The sequence below is a fragment of the Leptonotus elevatus genome, chromosome 15 (assembly GCF_054856555.1).
Source record: "Leptonotus elevatus isolate MCC_2025b chromosome 15, RoL_Lele_1.0, whole genome shotgun sequence".
Classification (NCBI taxonomy): Eukaryota; Metazoa; Chordata; class Actinopteri; order Syngnathiformes; family Syngnathidae; genus Leptonotus; species Leptonotus elevatus.
Genome location: NC_141253.1, coordinates 11,461,005 through 11,483,258, shown reverse-complemented (window position 1 = coordinate 11,483,258; position 22,254 = coordinate 11,461,005). Strand labels below are relative to the sequence as shown.

Below are 22,254 nucleotides of genomic sequence, written 5' to 3'. Positions count from 1 at the left end.
TGGTCAATTTCTAGGTGCCATCCCCCCAAAACACCCCAGAAATATATATTTTAAAAATACTATATGAATATATTTGCTTTATTTTTCGTTTGCCAAAAAAAGAAGAAATACGGTATTCACCACACAATACTTGATTAAAATGTATTTTATATAATTGAATTGTATTTGTCTCTTGTGCATTCATCATCACACTTGGCATCATCGGTACCTTCTGTGGATTTAAAAAAAAATTGTGCTGCTCCTCTTAACCACTATAGTATTAGTGGATATATTTGGGCGCATTTCTTTTTAGCTTATGTACGACACAATTGAAAAGTAAATACTGTAAAAAATATTCCACAAAATTTCTGCATTCGTCATGAAAACAATGCAATAATATATCTGTTTAAAATAATAATTCGCTCGTCTTCTTCACGTGTCAAAGATGTAATTGTATTTATGACCGTTGTAGTGGCGCTGTAGGCAAACGCGCAATAGAAGGCAGCTCCTGTTTCTGCTTGATTTCCTTTGTTTTTTGAACTTTCAACCCGTCGCGTGTACTCCTCTTGTACTCATGTGGTAAACCTGAAGCAAAACAACGTGAATACTACATTAAATTAGTTTTTACTCATTGAAGTGCACGTCGGGTCCATTTAGCGAATAAATGTTGTCAACGCGGTGGATTATATAAATTGTCTCTTCGCGACACACGGTAATCTCTCAAGTGATGGTTTGTTTACGGCTTTGCTAACAAAGCTAATGTGTTTGTTCAGAAGCAGATATGTACTGGCACTGCAATATGAATATTTATATGAATTGTGTTTCTGTAGAAATTTTGTGTGAATGCTGAAGGTCTGGCGTGGAGTTGAATGTGAAAAAAATCTTACTGATTGGGAATTTGTCTTGGCGATTCTGGTCATTTATGAAAAAAAATGTGGGTTCCTGGACCTTCACAAATGGTAGCCTAAATGAACTGACGTTTCAGATGTTGGATTCAAGCTTTTAATTTGTTTTGAGACATCTGTGAGTAAAGTTAAAAATGTAAAAAAAATTGCGAAAGTTTTTTGAGCAAATTTAAAATATTACTAACTATTGCTATTATTACTTACTGAAAGAGCTGACCAGGTAGAAGTTGGAATGGTTTGAAATCTGTTGAGTATATTTTGAAACATGGAATGATAAATTACATTTGGTAAAGCCAGATTTTAATTATATTTGAGTGATTCGGGAATTTGGCGAGCAACAATAGTTGCCCCAATGTTCTGTATCAACTAAATGTTTAGACGTCAAAGTCGGTTGCCGTAATAATAATAATAATAAATTTTGGATGCAGAAATACTGTTATACTGTTCAACATTTAATAATGGCGGTTTGTTATCAGCGCTGATAATAAATGACTATTCCAGATGGGGAAGGTGCCCAAAAAGCGGGGCGTGGCTGACAAAGTTCGCAAAGTTAAGACCTCCACCGATATCAAGAACAACCCTTTTGAGGTGAAAATCAACCGCAAGAAATTCGATGTGCTTGGGAGGAAAAGCAAGCATGATGTGGGCCTCCCTGGAGTGTCCCGCTCCAAAGCCATCAACAAGGTGTGACTCCAGACACAGCAATTGTACATTTTTCATCCCCGTAGGGAATTATTTAAATGGAACAATCTGTTCCATGGTCACTCAGTCAGTCATATTTTGTTAACCCATTAAGTGCTAGTTAACATTTTTGACACTACCAACTGTCAAGTATTTTTTTTTTTGGGTGGCACTTCATGTAAAAAATTGGACAACCACTGTAATAGATAAAGAATAGGAAACGGGCTCTTCATGCTTCAGTGCCATGCTTCACATTGAATGAGATGTATTTCCTTCATCCAATAGAGGAAGGAGACACTCTTGAAGGAGTACAAGCAGAAGAACAAAAGCAACAAGTTCATAGACAGGCGCTTTGGGGAGTACAACACCAACATGGAACCTGAAGAAAAAATCATGCAGAGGTTTGCCATGGAGAGAAAGGTGAGCCACGCCAACATTTGACTAACATTGATTGATAACTTTGATTGTGTTGAAGTCTCTTGAATGGCTTTTAAATGACATGTTTCAGCGCGCCCATGAGAAGAAGGACATGTACAACCTGAACGAGGAGGAGGAGCTGACTCATTATGGACAATCTCTGTCTGAAATGGAGAAGTTCACTGACATGGTGAACAGCGACGACGAGTCGGGGGAGAAAGGACTTTTGTCGGGTAAGAACGATGCATGCGTACTAATGCTTATGTTATAGCAAATGAGAGGAATCCTTGTTTTATGATCACATTTTGTAAAAATAAAATAAAAAATAAAAACTGATCCAAAAATGAATGAATGGGAGGGAACTTTTTTCATAACAAAGAAAAAAAGAATGACAAAATCTATGCAGGCTTAAAAAAAATCTTAAGAAATATTTGATGCTATAAATATAATGTATTGGTCAAATGAAGAAAAACATATACATTTGAATTAAAAAATGACAAAACAACATATTTTAAGCTATCTTAAACAATATATTGGCAAAATAAAAGAGAAATAAATCTATCATAATAAATCCCTGTCTTCATAAAATGAAGAAAAAAAGAAATGAAAAATTACAGAATAAAAATGGCCATTATTAATAAATACAGTAAATCAATAATTCAAGAAAAAATTGTCATTAAACTGAATTACTCTACAAAAATGTTCTTAATAAATAAATGACTGCTAAAATATACAGAATTGAAAAAAACAGTAGATTACTAAAATAAAGAAAATTTAAATATGATGACAATGACTACAATGAAATACAACAAAATAATAAAAATTTAATATATAATGTAGACGTGTCAAATAAAATAATTAAATAAATTATGCCCAGGAAAAATTCCCATAACTTAAAATTTATTGTATTTAAAAAAATTTTTGAATACAACAGTTTTAATGAACAAGTATGGAATTTGAAAAAAAGTAAATCAATACAAGAATGATATTATTCATTTATATAATAAAAATTAATTGATCTCATAAAAATATACAGAATTTAACCCAAAAAAAACGATTAACCCTTCTGAAGTTAAATTAATCTGTTAAATGATGACATTAAAAAAGGTTAAGGTCCTAAAAAGATGCAGTTTGAAAAATGTCATTAATTTGTCATAAATATCCATCTTAGAAAAATCACAAAAATAAAGAAGCACAATTAAACTGTGCTTGTGCAATGAAACTACCGGTATATTATGAATCACTAAAATTAATAATGAAAAAGGTGAAAAACTAACTTCAATGTAAAATAATGAAAAATTAACTGTTATGTCCAACCCAGGTTACATATTTTGTCAATGTTTAAAGGTCACTTTGTGCTTAAAAAGTTTGCAATTAACCAAAATATATTTTTGAATTTTTGTAGCCGAGTTGACAGCCTCTCACTTCGGCGGCGGCGGGGGCCTCCTAAGGAAGAAGACCGCCGGGGTGCACGATGAAGAAGGCCCGAAGGCCAAGTCCAGGCAGGAGCTGATCGAGGAGCTCATCCAAAAGTCCAAACAGGAGAAGGTGAGTGGCCTCCTCGCCAATGGGAATCATGAGACATGACAAAGAAAAGTCATCCTCCTCTTTCTGCTCAGAGAGACCGACAGGTGCAAAAGGAGGAGGCACAAGTGCTGACGGAGAAGCTGGACCATGAGTGGAAGAACATCCAGATGCTGATGCATAAGAAGCCCAAAGTTCAACGGGAGGACATGCCGGTGGAAAAACCAAAGGTGGGAACAACAGCTAGACTAGTGGTTGGTCGCGAACAACCATTTTCCTTTGACATAATAAATAGTTATTATTAATAATTAATTAATAACTGCGGTTATAATTTTGGCCGTTCACGTTTATGCAGTTGGAGGAGTACGACAAGATGGTGAAGGAGCTGGGCTTCGAGATGAAGGCTCAACCCTCGGAGAAAATGAAGTCCCCAGAGGAGCTCGCCAGGGAGGAGCGGGAGAAGCTGCAGAAACTGGAGGTATGTTTTCACAAAATGGCTTTCTTAAGGAGCATGCCAGTTTAAATGCAAGTGAACCGCTGTGCAAGAATTTGTATTTTTTTTAATGGAAAAGGGTGTGGACTGACTGGAAATTTTGCAGAGCAGTCTCCTATACATGATCAAATAATTTTGTCTTTGGTGAAGCAACATGTGGCTCATTGCCCAAGGTTGTTTTTGTCCAGATTGTTTTAAATAACTGTCTACAATTACTAACATACTAAACAAACAGCTTCTGTTTAGTAGTACAATAACATGTGTTCCTTTGTTAGTCAAAATACATTGTATGCTGCATTCCGTGCAATTTCTCTTCTTGTTGCACTGAATATAGAAATTCTTGGTGGTTCTCAATGTTTATATTTTTATTTTTTTCCTGATTTTTGACAAAGTAATCAAGATTTTCAAGGGGGGGAAACGGTACTTTTGAAATACCAAAATAGACAAATGTTTTAAATAATATTGAAAATATTTTTCAGTAGAAAAAAGCTTTATGTTTTTGGGGAATAAAGTTTATTTTCAAAGAAAAAATGAGTCTTATTTTTTTGTAGAGCTAAAAGTATGTCTTGAGGAAAAAAGATGAAGTTGGGAACCGGTATTTAAAAACCTAGCAATAACATTTCAATGAAAAAATATATTTTTGAGATGAAAAAAAGAAGATTTCTTAAAAAAAAAAATCATACATTTTAGAGAGAAACATAAAAAAAACAAATATTTTAATGTTCATCATTACCCCCCAAAAAAGAGTTGCATTTCTATGGACGATAGTCATATATTTTCAGGGAGGGAAAAGTATATTTCAAAGAAATGAGACCACCCACCTTGATTTCCCTCTAAGGCGGATCGACTAAGGAGGATGATGGGTGATGAAGAGGCGGAAGCAGCGCCGAATCGTACTTACATGTCGGCCGACGACCTCCAAGATGGATTCATCCTTAACAAAGAGGACAAGAAAACTTTAGCTTACAAGGTGACACGAAATACTGTACATGAACCCAATATATGTATTGTACAGGAAATATGTATCTTATACATGCTTGCTCTGTTGTAAAGGATGGCAAATGGAACCTTGACGAGGAGCCAGATGAAGATGGAGAAAAAGGTGAAGAAGAATGTGAGGAGGAAGAAGAGGGTGATGGTGGCAGCAATGAGGAGGAGGAGGAGGAGGAGGAAGAAGAAGAGCCGGATGGTGGCAGCAATGAGGAAGAAGAAGAAGAAGAAGAGATTGATGATGATGATGAAGAGGAGGAGGAAGGGGAGAAGGAAGAGGATGGTCACTCAGATTTGGAATCGGAGCGAGAAAGCGAGGAAGAGGAGGAGGAGGAGGAGATCAAACCGAAGAAGAGTGAAGAGGAGAAGGCGGCCCAGCAGGAAGCAGCCAAAGCCGAACTTCCGTACACGTTCACTGGTAACAAACCTCTCTGATTAGTCTGTTAGCAATGTACCGTTAGCTAGTGTTAGCATTCCATTACAATATTATGTTCACAAAACTTTATTGATCCCTGTGGCGCAATTAAGGGAGTAGAGAGCGGTAGTGATGGCAAAATGAAGCTTCATGAAGCATTTGCGATACTTTTGGACTCCTCTAGATGGTGCTCTTGGTTTAAAGATAAAGGCAAGTGCAATGAAAATGGATTACATTTGCATTGCATCTTTGAATCATGAGTGCCATCTTGAGGAGTCAAAAAGTATCGCAAGTGCTTCATGAAGCTTCATTTTGCCATCACTAGAGAGCGGCACAGTGATTTACTCAAGTTAACAACATAAACTATGTAAAGTTGAATTAATCAATATATAATGTATTATATATAAGCAGTATGTTGGGCTTTATGAGCTGTCTGTTTGGCGCTAGCTGATATATTAGCTTTCCTTTCAGCATTTTATTGGCCTGTGTTGCCATCTTTGATTAGCAGTGTATTAGCTACCGTTTAGCTACCTCTTAGCATTGATTTAAGTTGCTTTACCTGTCTGTTAGCTGTTTTTTTTAATGCTTCACTGGTTACCATTAGCAGTGGTAAAAGCATTAGCCTCTAATATTGTTAGCATGTATAGCAGCTTGCATTGTTTATGGTTCTTACAGTTCCAGAAAGCTCCAAAGACCTTGAAAAGCTACTTCGCGGTCACACCCCTGACAACCAGCGCCTCATCATGGCCCGGACTCAAAAGTGCAACCACCCCAGTCTGGCTGTGGGAAATAAGATCAAACTGCAGGTACAATAGAGTATTTATTTTGTGGTATTAAGGTTACGTATTATGATTTAATAATATCTGTGTTTCAGAACCTGGTAGGATTTCTGTTGGAGTACCTTGGAGAACTGGCCTGTCGGAGTCCGCCTGAACTTACCATCATTGACAAGCTAATTCCGTGAGTCGATTGTCAGCCTGCTGATTTAAATCATTTTGTCAATAAATGAAGTATTGTTTCGTCATCCTCTGTGTAGAGAGGTGTACAGCTTGTGTCAGATGTTCCCAGAAGCAGCCCGCAAGTCTATGCAGACTATCATTGCAGATGCTGCTCACAGCATGGAGGAAGTGCTTGAAGTCAAAGGGAATGCTGCCTTCCCAACTCTAGACATGGTATGAACTATTTCTTCACCCATTTTCTTACCCTAATTTTACCAATTTTATGGGCCCTCAACATAGGTTTTATTTTCTGAACCAAGCAACACCTAGTGTATTGTGTTCAGAGGCGGCAAATCCGGGTCCAGAAATTAAAAACTCTGCCACAGTTTGGCTTTAGCCCTTAGTGCTAGCTAGCTATCTAGCTCCCTAGTAGGCAAACAAGCACCATGGGTGCTAGCTAGCTAGTTAGCTAGCACCATGGGTGCTAGCTAGCTAGTTAGCTAGCTCGCTCCCGAGCAGGTAAACGAGCACCATGGGAGCTAGCTAACTAGCACCTGAGGCTAAAGCTGTGGCAGGATTTGTACTTTCTGGACCTGGATTTGGCACCTCTGATCATGTTATCCATTTTTTTCCTCCAGTAAAGTAAAGTACGGTAACCACTACATTAGACTTTTTTTGTACCATACTGTAGCAAATTTGGACAACAGGATTGTGAAGTCTTGCATTTAATTTACAATAGAAAGTCTTAAGTTTGTATGAAGTAGGAACCCTGAATATTTTCATGTCACTTCAATCGTGCAATGGAGCAAGATAGCTTTGTGTTTATTGGTTATGAATATTTTTTTGTGTTTCTAGCTAATTTACCTGAAGGTGGCAGCGTTGCTGTTTCCTACGTCTGACTTTCGACATCCTGTCACCACACCAGCGCTACTTTACATAGGCCAAGCTCTCACTAAGGTACATCACACACAGTCATAATACAACACGCATATATCACTGCACATACCACATAGCCATATCCCTAGTACGTCAGACATTGTTTGAATACATACGTAACGGTCGCTTTTCGAGCGCATCCAGTATATTCCGATATAAAGACTCCAAATGATGTGTGTGCAGTGTCCGGTGAGGTCATTACAGGACGTAACGTCGGGTTTAGTGTTGTGCTGTGTGGCGGTGGAGTACGTCTCTTTTTCCAAACGCTTCCTGCCCGAGCTCGTTAACTTCCTGTCCGGAATGCTGCACTTAGCCGTGGGGGACAAGACGTCTGCAGGTTGGCGCCAACTCCTCTTCAAGCCATCGCATTGTTGCTGCCAACAAACTGATTTTTTCTTTTTTTTTAACTTGATAATACAGGTTACAGAGTGGTTCCACCTTTTCGAAGCACGGGGAAATACAGCAATCTGTTGGTGCTGTCGGACCCGGAATCCTGGAAGAGCTGGAGTAGGAAAAGCCTGCCACTGTCTGCCACGCAGCGCCTCACGTTAAAGAAGGATATTGATGCAGATCACTACAGGTAGCAACAAGCTTTTTGTGAAATTTTCTGCACAACAGTGATTTTGACACTAATATTTTGTGTTTAGTGACACTCTGTGAAGTAGATTTAATGTGACAAACGCTCTGATCATTGATGACATTCGCCTTGTCATGACATTTGATCCACGAGATACAATGCAAACACAATATTAATCAGAATGCTTATAAATACAATATATTGTTATGGAGATTTTTTTTGGTGTTGGCTTCCTCTTTAAAGCACTATTTGTTTAATTTTTTTTTAAATAAGGTATTTTATTTTTTTAAATGAAATGAAATTAGATTTTATTGATTATTTTCTTAATTAATTTGGTTTGATTTAGTTTGTGTTTTCATCAAATTAGAAAAGCAAACTTAAAGTAAATATTTATTTTTATTTTTTTTATATATAAGCAATTTATTATTTTTAGACTTTTAGTTAAAAAAAACTTGACACTTGTATGACAGTATGGAATGTTAAATTGTTACTAAAACATCATGTTTTTTTTCTCTTACTTTTGTTGACAGTTTTCAAATACCATGTTGTGCGTTCATAAGCGATAAAGAATTGTGTAATGTTCTTGTCAGGTTGACATGCGTGTCCACATGCATGGAGCTGCTGAACAAATGCTGTGTGCTCTACAAGGACCTGGACTGTTTTACACACATCTTTCAGCCAATCACAGCGCTGCTCTCGCAACACCTCTCCTCAAACGTACTACCAGAGCCTTTAAAGGTGAGTTACCTTTAACTCGTATCTTTTTCTTGTGTTATACCAACCAGGACTTTTTTTTTTTTAATGATTGAACAGAACTATTTCCCTTTCGATTATAATTATCTACATATTATCATGTATGGGAAAAGTTTTTATTAAAAACAAAACAAAAAAACATTATTTTGAACCCAGAAATATTCCATTTTGGACGAAAATGTTAATATAAACTTTAGCCCCCCGCCCCCAAAAGTTAAGATCCCAGCCAGTCTTAAAAAAAGTTCTTAAATTGTACTGCAGGAGCTTCGAGCTTCAATCCTGGAGGTCCTTGGCGGTGCTCCGCTCGCTCGCAACCGTCTGGTATTCGATAAGAAGAAGCCTGTCCCTCTCAAGCTGTTTACACCCAAGATTGTGCAAGTGTACGTACATAACATAAAAAGAGGTCATAAGTCGCACGTCTGGTGCTTGAGTCGATGCTACATGTTCTTTCCTGCAGGTTGGACTACGGGAAGAAGCGTGGCGTGACCAGGGAGCAGAAGGAGGAGCACAGAATGCGTCACAAGTACAAGAAGGAGTTCAAGGGAGCACTGAGGGAGATCAGGAAGGACACTCGCTTCCTGGCCAGCGAGAAGCTCAACGACGTCATGAGCAGGTACCCGTCGTCGTCACGCGAGCCTCACGAAGCTCACGGACGCCGCTCACCCTCAATTGGCTCTTTGTTACCGACAGAGATGCGGAAAGGAAGAGGAAGGTAAAGGAGCTCTTCGGCAGCTTGGCCACGCAGGAGGGAGAGTGGAAGGCCCTCAAGAGGAGGAAGAAGAAATGAGAGCTCCTGCCTCACAATGGACAGTTATGTACTTTTTTTTCCTTTTTTTTTTTACACGTCAAGTCCACAGTAGACATGTTACGATACACAGTAATCTGTTCATGAAGTGCCAATGAATCAATTTTCCTCGGCAGTCTTTTATGCAGTCACTGTTTTGGTGAAGCTCATCAATAAGTTAGCAGATGAGAAGGTCCAGGTGTAGCTAATGAAGTGCCTCATTCAATAAGATACGTTTTGGGTGTTAAATGCACATTTCAATGTAAGTTAAAATGTTGACGTTTCAATTTCTTTAGCAAATGTCCGGAGGCTCTTTTGAAGAACCACATGAAAAAAAATATATATATATATAGCAAATATTCAGACATGCAATTTGCTAGTAAACATCAACTGAGAATTATCTATTCTCATTCCTAGGGTTTTAATTTGAGCATTTCTAGCAACCTTTTTCTCATGTACAATAAATTATGTACTGTAAATTAAAAACTGCTGTAATTATTGCACCTCAAACACTTTCACCATTCAAAAAAGAAATGCTATTCTGAAAAATTTCACATTTTTATATTCTTATTTGTTGGGGGGAAAAAAATATATATATTTTTACATTTGCTTATTATAGTAATTGTCCTTCATTTAAATAGAGCACCTCAAAAAACTAAATTTTCCCTATAACACAAATACAATTTGACACCTTCTTAAAATAATTGCCTAATTTCCCCCCCCCCCAGATATTCAGGAAACACAAACAAATTTACCATTTGCATCATGAGATAATTTAGGCAAAAAAAAATTCTGCAAAAAAATGACTTGGGCAATTTTAAGAGGGTGGTGAATTTTTAAAAACAATAGCTATATTTTGGCATTATTTGTGGGAAAATGATATATGACAAATTATTATTAAAACTAGAATATATTTTACAAGTATCTACAATGCCCCAATTCAGGACCAAAAGTTATGTACTGGTATGTACTTTAAAAAATATATAGTTCTAAATGAATGTACGTTACTTGAATTTAATCATTTTGTGATTGTGTGGGAAAATATATTTAATAAATAAGTTTATAGCTTCACAGATTTTACATTTAACATATACTTTATTAAACACTAAATCCCAATATAACATCATATGCATTACAGGGCCATACATACATGCTTTACAATTTCATGATGGAAATACAACATGGATACACAAACGGACGCCATAGCAAAAAATAGAGAATATTGTCTTTGTTCATTTAGAGACATGTCGGTGGTTAATTGTGGTCTAATTCCATGTGCTTGTTACTGACAAACACGCACACACAAACTCTCAGTGATAATAAATTTGAATTATCACCGTCGCAAACAAGACACATGAGGTCAATTTGCTGATGTGCAAGAGACACACAATACAAATACACACAACCCACACACACACACAACCCACGGACATCATCGAAGACCAAGACGAGGCACGACGGGACTTGGCAGGAACATGGCCTGTTCTTAAAACATGTTCAGTCTGTGTCATCCTATGAGACAAAAAAAAAAAAGATGAGACCAGGTGTCATCGATCACATCCGCTGCGAGTGTTTGTTTGAATTTTAATGGCGTCTCACCTCCGTGGCGTCAGTGGTGTCGGTATCCACCGGTGACTCGGCCGCATCTTGCGCCGCGGAGTTGTCGTCGCTCTGCAAGACATAACAAACGGCAAGACAAATTGGCACTCGAGACACTCTATTTCTCAGGTTGCGGTTCGCGACTCAGCGTAACTTGATGAATCTGGCTTTGGCACAGAAAAGATCCGTTCCCCAAACGGCTCCAACCAAAGTTGGAAGAAGCCTGATTGAATACCTCCGCAAACCTTTCATATTGATCTTTCATGTTCCCCTCTGCTAGTTGCCTGTCAACACGGTGTCGCTTTCTAATGATAAACGGCCACGGCGTCTGAAGGATGACGCTCCGACTGTCGGTTGCGTCCATCTGTCGCTCCGTCTCTGCCGCCAGTTGGGCTCATCGTCATCCGAAGCGGGCTCACATTCCAGGTGGTGTGTCGCATCCCTCGAGGTGTCGAGTCTGATTAAAAAGCCGCGTCTGTGCGTGTGTAATCGCGTTAAAGGACATTTGCAAGGACAAAAGGACTCGTTTCCTTGTCACTTCACGGGAATCTTCTCACTTGATGGTGATGCATTGTGACTCATTGAAGAGGCTCTGTCATCTCCAGACATGTTTGACATGTAACAATTGTAGCTTGTCAATTATGTTATGGATTTGTTTGGGTGAAATCTTCCTCCTGACTGAGGCGTGAACACGGCAAAGCAAACAAGAGCAGAGATGACGAAGAAGACGAACGGCTCAAGGTCACGCGGCCATTTTGAGTGGATGTGCATAGGCACGAGATGGAGGATGAGTCAACAGGAGATGTTAATCCTCCTCTAATGAGGACAGATTTGGGGAAGGTCCTTTTCTGTGCCACAGTGCACAACGCAAGGTCCATTATTACATTAAGGCGTGCTCAGAGGAGTTGGCTTTCCAAAAATTTAAGCTTTCTTACAATGTCTCCAAAAAATAAATCAGAACCACAAACCTGTCAATTACATTGACATGGTCACCATAGTAGCATTCTGGCCTCAATGTTTCACGTGACATTTTTTTTGTTGCAATTTTATGAAAATGATGTAAAAGCAGTGTAGAATTTTAACATAAAAAAAGCCATCATTTGACGCACAAAAAAGTTGAACTATTCTGAGAATAAAGTCACATTTACAAGAACAAGAATTATGAAGGGGGGGGGCTCTATTTTTACCCCCCAAAAAGTACGGTAATTTACGAAAATAACATTTACTACATTTAAAAAAAAAAAGTCCAAATGAAATTTTACAGAAAAATTTATTCAAATTAATTCCAAATATCACACCAGTCCTGAGATTTCTTTAAAGCTGCACTTTGTAACAGTTTGCCCAAAAATATCTTTACAATAGCTTTTTTTATTTGACCATTTATGACTGAAACACTTTTTTTAATTAGTAGATTAACACCTTAGCTGTTCATAATGGAAGTCCTGCAAGATTCTGGCCAATAGTTTTCAGACAGGATTCGGAAGGCAGTTTAATTGTTTGGCCACAGATGGCAGTAGCAATTCAAAATAAAATTTTCTGCGCTGGTCAGTAGCTTTAAACAAGTCAGAATTTATAAAAATAACTGTAAAAAAAAGGGGGGAGGGGTGATAATTATCCAGTTTAAATATTTGAATCAAGCCGTATTTTTACAAGAAAATTGTATTTGCGGCAAAGCTTAGAATATAGAATGAATTTAGAATATGACAGTAAAGTAACAAGAACTTTTGTTGAGTAAACTAAGAATTTAATAGTTCCATGCCAAATAACCCAGTTGGTTTAAACAAACTGATCTAGATTTGATTGATCCTCTGTGTACTTATGTAGTTATGGTACAGCTCAAAATCTCAAATTTTAGGTCAATGGGAAAAAGGGGCACATATCACCCAAACTGGTATGGTTCAAACAGGAATTCAATAAAGATTCCAAAACTGCAGTCATTTAGAAGATGGGTACATATTTCAGATTAACTTGAAATTGACCTTCCATCCATCCATTTTCTTGTGGATCTTAAAATTTCGAATGAAATGTAATTTTGCATGCTCTCTAAAACATTGCAGATTTGGAATCCTTGTTGGATTCTCTTTCCAACAATACCAATTTTGTCAAGATTGTCCCATTAGTTCCTGAGATGCAAGGATTTAAAGGCGGCCCCGCCTCTTTTTGCCAAAAATGTCACAATTCTGCGGTTCGTAGCTCCCAAACTTCTCCTCTGATTGACCTAAAATGCGAGATTTAGTGTTGTGCCACTAACACGTATACCAAGTTTCAATGACATCAAAGCTTGATTAAAATTTTCAGATTTGTTTTTGATCCAATTATACAAAAATGTAATCGTGCAAAATAAGTTATGAAAATGTTTTTATTTCACTAAAAACACTAATTTTAAGTGAAATAAGGCCATGATAAATTAAAATACGGAAATGTATTTTCAAGAAGAAATTGTAATGTTTAACCTGCCCCCAAAAAAGTACTAAAATAAAAACCAATTTTTACAAAAAAAAAAAAGTATATATATTTATTTATTTTTACACCAAAACAGTTTGTTAAACTACTTTGTCATTTTTTCCAAGAAAAAGTCTGAATTGTTGCGTGTACATTTCGGTGTGAAATTGTGAATTTTGACATTCATTTGTGAATGTTACAACTCTTAATTTATTTGTAACATTTTTGTTGTTACTTGGTATGGCATTACCAAGTGTGGCATTAATAGGTGGTATTAATGTGGCATTCATACCACTTCACGTTTACCTGGATTATATTACATGTCGGATTTTCTTTTCAACTTTTCACTTTAGCCTCGCCATGCAGGTGGTCTTATATTAAAGTAATTGTTCTCACCGGTTTGGCGGGATCCTTCTTGACCAGTCCGGTGGCGGCGACGATGCTGCCTGCCCCCTCCACAGTTTTCTGAGCCACGTTGGTCATCCCGGTAACCACTGCTCCGCCCACATGGCTCACCCCCTCCACCGTTTTACCTGCGACTGTTGAAAAAGAAGTAGGGCGTCACACACCTTCAATTGTTGTGCGGCTTTCACTTACAGAACACACGACCACACCCTATCTACTCCTGTCTGTAGTCTTTTGTTCGATTAGCGACTCTGCAGATCCGGCACATCTTGCTCTGCTTCACCTTTGTGTAAAAGGTGTTCCTTGCATTTAGCCTAACAACATGGACCGTGGAACTTGGGGGGGGGGGGGGGGGGGGGTTGCCTCACAGGAGGTCACCATGGCTCTGCTTGTTTGTGACAGCCACACTTTGCCCTCCCAGGGGGTCCACACATGGAAATTTGGCACCTAGCTGCTCACCTTCATGCTAATTTTTGTCATGTTTATTGTCAGATAGATCACTAGATACCTGTTGTGGCTCCTTCCACTGTTTTGGTGCCTGAAAATGGAAGAAAAAAAATGATGAATTAAATACAACAAAATATATACAGTACTTATGAAATGCGAATAATTCATTATATTTTCTGAATAAAATATTAGTGCTAAGTAGATACTGATAGTACGTAAATAAAATGACTTTTTTAATAGAATACTGCTATTATGCGTAGGAAATAAAAATGTAAACACTAATATATTTTATATTATACAAAGTATGGATATAATGGTAAAACCTAAAGATTTTTCACAAAAATGAAAAAAAACAAGTTTTTTTAAATGATATAACAGCAAGTGATAATTCATTATAAGTATACACGCACTATATAAAAAAATACTATAATTATTAGTTACGTTGCTGTTAACACTATGAAAAAAAAGTTAAAAAAGGGGGGTATTTAAAATGGAAAACTATTTTTTTGTAATTTAATAAGTGTTGTAACAGGCTGTAAATACTACTTTTTTGTCAGCTCGTCAAGGTTAAAAGGAGTATGTGTCGAAAATTGTATTCACTAAAATACATATATATATATATATATATATATATATTTATTTATTTTTTTACAAACCTATATTAACGTATGTTACTACTACCAATTGTAACTAACGTTAATGTTCAAATTAAATAACATGATCTAAAAATTGTCGGCTTTTCAAGGTTAAATAAAGATAAGTGAAAACCTCTTTTGAGATCTTGAAGGAGGGAAAAAATACACCTGGCCAGTAAAGCACCATGTGCAACTGCACGGCGATTAATCAATTAAACACCAACAGCTGATCAAGGAGTCGATAGTAAGAGGGGACCCACCGACGTACTGGACCCCATCTTTGGTCATCTCAGCCGCGCTACTCACTCCCTGCTTGGTTTTCGTCGCCGCCACAACCACTCCTTCCTTGGCTTTGTTCAGTCCTTTCTTCAGTGCCTCCATATTAGTCTCTTTCCTTTTTGAAAACTAAATTAGAAAAGAAAAACAGGCTCAATCAACCGCTGTCGAGATGCCAGTAAAACCAAACATGTGCTGAGCGCACTCACTCAAACACTACGACGGAGCCCTACTTTTTACCGCGGATGTAGATCATTACCACCTGTGGAAGCGTCGAATGGGGGAGACCCCTTTTATATATATATATATATATATATATATATATATAAATTACATCTATAATACATGTAGTGGCCATAAAACACATAATGTGATTTACTAAATAAAGCTTAGCTACGATATTAAAACTATAAACGTTTTTATTTTTTATTTATTTATTCATTTATTAGTTTTTCAATTTCGAGATCAGGCGACTCACGCACCTGTTGTGTGTCAACGTCCTCTCAGTTCCGGGTTGAAATCTTCCCGAAAAACCGGTTTGCTCACTCCAAAATTCACTCGACACCGTGTGTGCGTTCGCACAGAGACACGCCTCGTTGACAGGCTGTGATGCTGAGAGGTGTCATGCGCGCGCGCACACGCTTGTAGTGCTTTGCACAAGGGCGTCGGTGCAGCAGCAGCAGCCAATGATATGTCAGCTTTATTGATTTAATATTAAAATACTGTAATGATCAATATATATCATTAGCTGAGAGTGGCTGTTGTATGGTATTAAATGATATCCAATATGTAAATCCAGTAGATTGAACGGCAAATTCTGATAACGTCACAGAATCAAAATACATAAATAAATTAGTTGTGTGGAGTGATTTAATGTAAAGTAATAATGTAAAGTAATGTATTTGGGGTTTAAACAAGACTTAACATGTCTTTGTCTTCCGTTCCAGTAATAATGGTGTGACTTGTAATACTTCTAATGGCCACTTGATGGAGCCATAGCACACCAAACTGACGGATACCTTCGCGAACAAGCAGCAAGCTAATATTTTATATACAGGACAGTGTCTAAACATAACTCAAAAAAATTGTTATTGATAAATGTGTACTGTAATATGACATGAAAGTAATTAAAGGTGATGCAAGAAAAAAAACTCCCTTTAACCTAATTTTAAACTCATTTCAAACTTTCTCCCCTTTTTCCTGTCGTTTGTTGTTTTTCTGCTCATCATTTTTTTCTATTTCTTTTATCTCTAACCCCCCCCCCTTCCTCTTGCTCTATTGTTCCAGTATCCATTTTAATTTGCCCTGAGCTTTACTACCTTCCTTTGTCAACTATTTCTTTTTTTAAAGTCATTTCCTCTCTTTTGTCTTTACTTTTTGTCATTTTATATTATTTTCGTTTTCCTTTTCTCTTTCTTTTGTAGTCTATTAGTTCTTTGGAGCAAGTTAAAGGGGAAGTCAAGTCAATAATGTTCTTTACAATGTGCGCCCTCACTAGTCTGACTCTAAACACGTTAATAGTGTGTTTGTGGAATATGAAATTAGCAGCAAGATCCACCCATTTTTATCCATCTGAGTGGGCAGCCATTTTGCCACTTGCTGTCGACTGAAAATGACATCAACGTTGCTCAGGTAACTACAGTCAGGGCTCACTTGTTTTTGGAATGTGGTCACATGACATTCACAAGCTGAGCCGTGATTGGTGGTTACCAGCGCCCCTGAGCAACTTTGATGTAATTTTTAGTCGACAGCAATCAGCAAAATGGCCTACTCCTGAGATGGATAAAAACATAGAACATTGTGTATAACACAAAGGTTGTGGGATCGATCATTCCGGCAGTCGACCACTAGTGTGATGAATGTAATGTAATGCCTTGCAAAGCACTTTGAGCATCATATAGTGTAGAAACCACTATATAAGTTCAGTCTATTTATATGAAGAATGGGAACAATTGATTACATACATTGTGGGCGCCATGGTAACCACTGGCTGATTTTCATTGCAGGCCTGCTTGCACATACACTATGAACCATCTTTTTCTCACACACATACACACCATTTTATTTTATTTCTCCACATTACACAATTATAGTCACGTTTAAATATAATGTCATGAAAAAAGTCCTGTAACAATGTACACATGTGCTCCGGCCCCCAGCGTCATCATTGACGTGACCAGATGAGGCGCTACATGCAAACTCTGACAAGTTTGTGTTTGTGTGCGTGCGTGCGTGCGTGTGCGTTGTTGATGTTGGAATTGCTCCAGGCATGCAGATGGCGCTGCTTTGTGTTTGCAGCTCGCGGCTGCACGCCTCACGGCTCCCTGGCGGCCATGACTAAACCACGTGCACACTCGACACACATGCACACGCGCACACGAATGCGCAGTCTTCAAGGGTCAGGAAGGACGCAGAAAAATGTCTGCGGGATGCCAGCACGCCACAAGTTCTTTTGATGTTAGCCAAAAGGCTTCAAATTCACTTCATTCCATCAAAGACGTGAACGTAACCACCGTGACGTCAACCCACGAGTTTGTTTTTTGTGCTTTCCGCCTTCACGTCTGCTTCTTTGTGTTGTTTCTTATTTCGGTTGGTCTAAAAGGGAGACGTCAACATGAAATGAAAGTAATAGGGAGGAAGAAACGTAAAATGGAAGACGATGTAACGTAGCGTTCTATTGCTAATGCTAACTAGCCGACTAACTGAAAGTTTAGGTAGGAAAGTCGGGTAAAAAAAAAAGTGACTGAGCTGACTGACTGAATAAAGATTTAGATAAAAGTCAATAATGGAAATGATAAATAAACTAAGGATAACTACAACATTAGAGTGGGAAAAAAGATTTAATATTAAAAAAAATTAACATAGTTGTACTAAATTGACATCAGAATAATTATACTGAATTTAAGCAAATAAATGTAAATTTCAATCAAATAAAAAAGGGAAAATATACAGCAAATTGATACAATTTAAATAGTGTACTGTCTGCTGATATACAAATTCACAAAAAGACAAATTGTACTAATTTAGACCAAATAAATACCATCCAGGCGTTTGAAAAACATACTTAATTTAATAAAATAAAAATAGGGGGAACATATGCTACATTAAAAACAGGGGGGGGGGGGTACAAATGAATGCCTTGTGAAACAAGAGACTAGTTTATGAGGTTTTTTTTGCGATCCTGGTCATCATCCGCATTTTTTATTATTTTTAACTCATTCACTGCCATTGACGGCTATAGACGTAAAAATTCATTTGAACTATTTTTATTAGTTTCACATTTTTTCCACTTTTGTTAACAAGAGTATGAAAACCTAGAAAACAAATGTATTGTACATTTAGAACAGATATAAAAATTTGTGATTAATCCTGAGTTTAAATAATTAAGTAATTAAACAAAAAAAATATTATTTAAAAAATTTGAGGCGTCAGACGATTACATTTTTTAATTGTAATTAATCGCATGACTTCAATAATTAACTTCACTTTACGTCAAGGCCGATTAGCAGTTGCTATGTTGTTCAACTGTAGTTGACATTGCAAACATGTCAGCCAGTAATGATTTGTGTTATGGAAAAAAATAGTCACACGAGCTGTGACCTCATTGAGGCGTGCAAATCAAAGCTGCCGTTTCTATTTATAGCCCTGTCTCGTCACAAGTAGCAACCTGCTCTCACCTGTAGGCCCGCCCGCCACTACTATAGCAACAATAACAACAACGGGTTCGAAGAAGCGCTCCAGGGAACCCTGAAGACTTCCTGGGAGTCCTCTGGCATGCCGCCTCACACTCGGGCCTGCTGTTTGTCTGTCGGTTGCCGTGGCGACTGCGGGGGGGGGGGGTGCCTTGGGGAGGGAATTCCCTTATCTTGCTGACATCGTCGAACCGGCGTCACGGTTCAAAGGGCTGTTCTGCAAGGAATGAAAAACTGAACACACCTTCAAGTGTTGCCCTCCATCCGGTGCGTGCGTCGCCATGGTGACCGGCATGTGTTTGGCTCATAATGCTTTAAGCTCTGAGTCAGCACTTTACAGTAAACGTGCTGTATGTTCATCAATGAGTACACACACACGCGCAAAAAGTTGCTTGTCATTCACCGCACACTAGTGGTTCTCAATTTTTTTGCAACAAGTATCACCTAAAAATTATATTAATAATAATACGTTTAATAATTATAATAATAACAAAAAAGCGTACCACTATCATGGTCAACATGTTTGAACGAATTTGATTTAAAAAAATTATGCATTTTTCCCAAGTGTAAGGAAAAAAAAAACATGTTCAAACAGACAATAATAAAACCATAAAAATTACTAATAAACAACATTAGGCTTCTGGTATAGGCTTTTGTCAGAGGGGCACTTTAGACGTGTATTGCCTGTGGGTGGGAGGGTTCAACTTATATTTAAATGAGGGGTGTCAGGTGATTACAATTCTTAATCGTAATTATTCGCCTGATTTCAATAGTTAACTCGCAATTAATCACATATATTTTAACTGCTCTGAATGTACAATAAAATACAATACGTAAAAAAATACATACATACATATATATATATATATGTGTGCGTGTGTGTGTTCGGCTGCCAAATTTGGCATGGAATAGTTCCCACTATTTGCAACTAAAATTGCAACACAGTTTTCATGTGCTTTGTAGAAAATCTTTTTCTTTTCTTTTTTTCATTTGATTTGACATGTCAGGGAAATGAGCGTCAGTGTGAAAAAGCTTCCAGAATACATTTGGCACGAGGGCCAGGTGGTATTGAGTAACATAGCGCGCTAACACACACACTCTCTACGCTGGATATCCACAATGTGTGTTTTTAATAACAGCAGGCAGCTGACACAGGTGGATGTAATCTGGCTGTCAGTCAACGTAACGTGAAAGAAAGAAGAAAAAAAACAGCGCGAGTTGCTCTCCAAGGGTTAAACGCTGCGCGCATCCCCCCGCACTCCCAAACGCCAAAAAATCCCAACTGGCAGGTGGCTTGATCTGACAAATGTTATTCATTTGGCTCCGTTCTTCACGCATGTGAGAAATCTGCTCACTTTGCATCCTTGCGAGCGGTGGAAGTGTTCCAGGCCCAGAGTGCACCGAGGACACGCGCTCATGATGCGAGCGTCAAGCAGGAAAAAAAGCAAATCGAATGTTGTGAGAGAGAACTGCTGAGTCATGCCGAGGACGACTTCTACTGTCCAACCTGTGAGAAAACCCTGAGTTAGGGTTGCGATTAGGCGCTCGGGTTCGATTTCGGGTTTAGGCTGGATTTGGGATTTAGGTTAAAACACAACCCTCAAGTCACATTTCTTGGCACTCCCTGAAAACCTTCAGGAGGCCAAGCAGCACATTCAAAATGCAGATGAACTGTGACGCATTCGATTTGAATGGATCAGTAAACATGGACGTTCCTATGATGATTAACAACCAATCGATATGGCGTAAATCAATATTACACCGTGTATTCCTATAGTGTCCTCAGGAAGCGAGCGTCCTTGTAGGACGTCCCGACGCGTCACGTGACATTTCCCGCTGAGCTCAGCATTGAAGGAGGCTAATGTTAATATAAACGCTGAAATATTGAACATAATCCCCTGAGCCTCCGGGCGGGGGAAGCACATCAGACGGGGGTCCTACGCCGGGGTTGACCTGCTCAATTAAACATCAGCAAAATTTACCTTTAAGTGATTATTAATAATTTATGCAGAAATAATCCTATCGTTAAAAAAAAAAACAGCACCTTTCTGGATTATTTAATGATTTAGAACAGTACAGATAGGATTAATGTTCCAAGCAGTTAAAATATGATTGACATCCAGACAAGCATGTAAGTTATGAGTTGTCGAGGGAGTGTCATCATAAATGCTTACACGTTATTAAAGTATTATTTTGATCCACGTGGCAAATTAACAATCACTTTAGTCAACCTTATTTTGTCGTCGAACACAACACCTTTGAATGTCACGGAAGAAAAATGTCTGCAATCACAACACATCAGATACTGGAATGTTTGTTTTTTTAGCAGTGCACAAGAGGGAAGAACAAAACAAATGGAAAATTGTAATTAACAGCAAACAAGCCACTGATTCCACAACAAAAAATATGCCAAATATAATAAAATAAAGGGAAATTATTAACTCAAAGCAAGAAGTGAAAGTTTTTTCTTGCCAAAAATACAAAATTTAACTTTAAAAAGTTAAAATTACCTCATACAATAATTACATTATACAATCATATATAATAACTAAATTTTAAAAAGGGACAAAAATATACTTAATTTGAGCGAATATTATGTCGTAAAAATATGAGACATTTAATTAACTAAAAATAAGCAAAGATTGAATATTTTGAGCAAAAATTATACTTAATTGAAAAATTAAAACAGAAACAAAATTTAAGTAAAATAAATGTTCAAGCTATTTAAAAAAAAACATTAATAAAATAAAACAAATACAAAATTTAGGTAACAAAACAAAACTGAACTCTTGTGCTGAATTGAGATTGAAATTGAATTGAAAAAGTGAAGGAAAATTATGTACAGTTTTCATTTAATAATAAAAAAAGAAATGTATATTAAATTTGGTCATAATATAATTGATATTGAAATTGAAATATGCTACATTTAATTACATATGCAGGGAAGTTATTTGAGAAAAAAATAAACAAACACAAGTAAATAAAATAAAAATAAAACGGAATTAGTGTATTGCGAAAAACTAATACAAAATCAATTAAAATTATCTATTTAATAAAATAAATGAAAAAAGTCAAGGAAAATAAATCTTCCATGGAATAAACAATACACAAAATTATATGAAATAAAAATGACAAATAATAAAAACTATAACATTAATTTGAGGACAAAAATAAATAAAATAACACATAAAAAAATAAAAATAAAAATACCACAATGAAAAAAAAATCAAACAAGGAAAAATTTATTCAATTCGAGGAAATAAATGCACGCAATTTTGAAGAAAAAAAATACAAAATGTAATAAGTTGACAGTAAAAACTGATTCAGAATTTGATTAAATCCAAATTTTCAAAGACAAAAGGTGTC

The 22,254-nt window shown here is 37.2% G+C and overlaps 2 protein-coding genes across 4 annotated transcripts; one reads left to right on the top strand and one right to left on the bottom strand.

Moving 5' to 3' along the window:
* The first annotated feature begins 513 nt into the window (after positions 1 to 513).
* nop14 (NOP14 nucleolar protein homolog (yeast)) lies at positions 514 to 9,623 on the top strand. Its single transcript, XM_086097728.1, has 19 exons — positions 514 to 691; positions 1,386 to 1,568; positions 1,851 to 1,985; positions 2,074 to 2,215; positions 3,388 to 3,530; positions 3,602 to 3,736; positions 3,862 to 3,984; positions 4,838 to 4,969; positions 5,053 to 5,407; positions 6,080 to 6,210; positions 6,279 to 6,364; positions 6,441 to 6,576; positions 7,198 to 7,299; positions 7,462 to 7,615; positions 7,699 to 7,858; positions 8,446 to 8,593; positions 8,870 to 8,988; positions 9,066 to 9,221; positions 9,299 to 9,623. The coding sequence occupies exons 2-19, from the start codon at positions 1,386 to 1,388 to the stop codon at positions 9,393 to 9,395; spliced, it is 2,637 nt and encodes an 878-aa protein (XP_085953854.1). The 5' UTR covers positions 514 to 691; the 3' UTR covers positions 9,396 to 9,623.
* An 844-nt stretch (positions 9,624 to 10,467) lies between these two features.
* Positions 10,468 to 15,810, bottom strand: LOC147161919 (uncharacterized). Of its 3 annotated transcripts, none has more exons than XM_086097761.1 (6): positions 15,679 to 15,810; positions 15,181 to 15,325; positions 14,347 to 14,376; positions 13,830 to 13,972; positions 10,992 to 11,063; positions 10,468 to 10,904 (listed from the first exon to the last, which is right to left on the bottom strand). In XM_086097761.1, the coding sequence occupies exons 2-6, from the start codon at positions 15,299 to 15,301 to the stop codon at positions 10,890 to 10,892; spliced, it is 381 nt and encodes a 126-aa protein (XP_085953887.1). In that variant the 5' UTR covers positions 15,302 to 15,325; positions 15,679 to 15,810; the 3' UTR covers positions 10,468 to 10,889. The 3 variants fall into 3 exon arrangements, with proteins under 3 accessions (XP_085953887.1, XP_085953889.1, XP_085953888.1); XM_086097763.1 differs by lacking the exon at positions 15,679 to 15,810 and adding an exon at positions 15,430 to 15,626; XM_086097762.1 differs by lacking the exon at positions 15,679 to 15,810 and adding an exon at positions 15,406 to 15,466.
* Positions 15,811 to 22,254: the final 6,444 nt, after the last annotated feature.

Bases quoted from the DNA above. Each gene is read 5' to 3' on its own strand.
- nop14 (XM_086097728.1), top strand. From the start codon at position 1,386: ATGGGGAAGGTGCCCAAAAAGCGGGGCGTGGCTGACAAAGTTCGCAAA. The intron at 3,737-3,861 runs GTGGGAACAACA...ACGTTTATGCAG, and splicing joins TGCCGGTGGAAAAACCAAAG to TTGGAGGAGTACGACAAGAT. The intron at 8,989-9,065 runs GTACGTACATAA...TCTTTCCTGCAG, and splicing joins ACACCCAAGATTGTGCAAGT to GTTGGACTACGGGAAGAAGC.
- LOC147161919 (XM_086097761.1), bottom strand. From the start codon at position 15,301: ATGGAGGCACTGAAGAAAGGACTGAACAAAGCCAAGGAAGGAGTGGTT. The intron at 14,377-15,180 runs GTGGGTCCCCTC...TTCCATTTTCAG, and splicing joins AGATGGGGTCCAGTACGTCG to GCACCAAAACAGTGGAAGGA. The intron at 13,973-14,346 runs GTATCTAGTGAT...CTTTTTCAACAG, and splicing joins AGTGGAAGGAGCCACAACAG to TCGCAGGTAAAACGGTGGAG.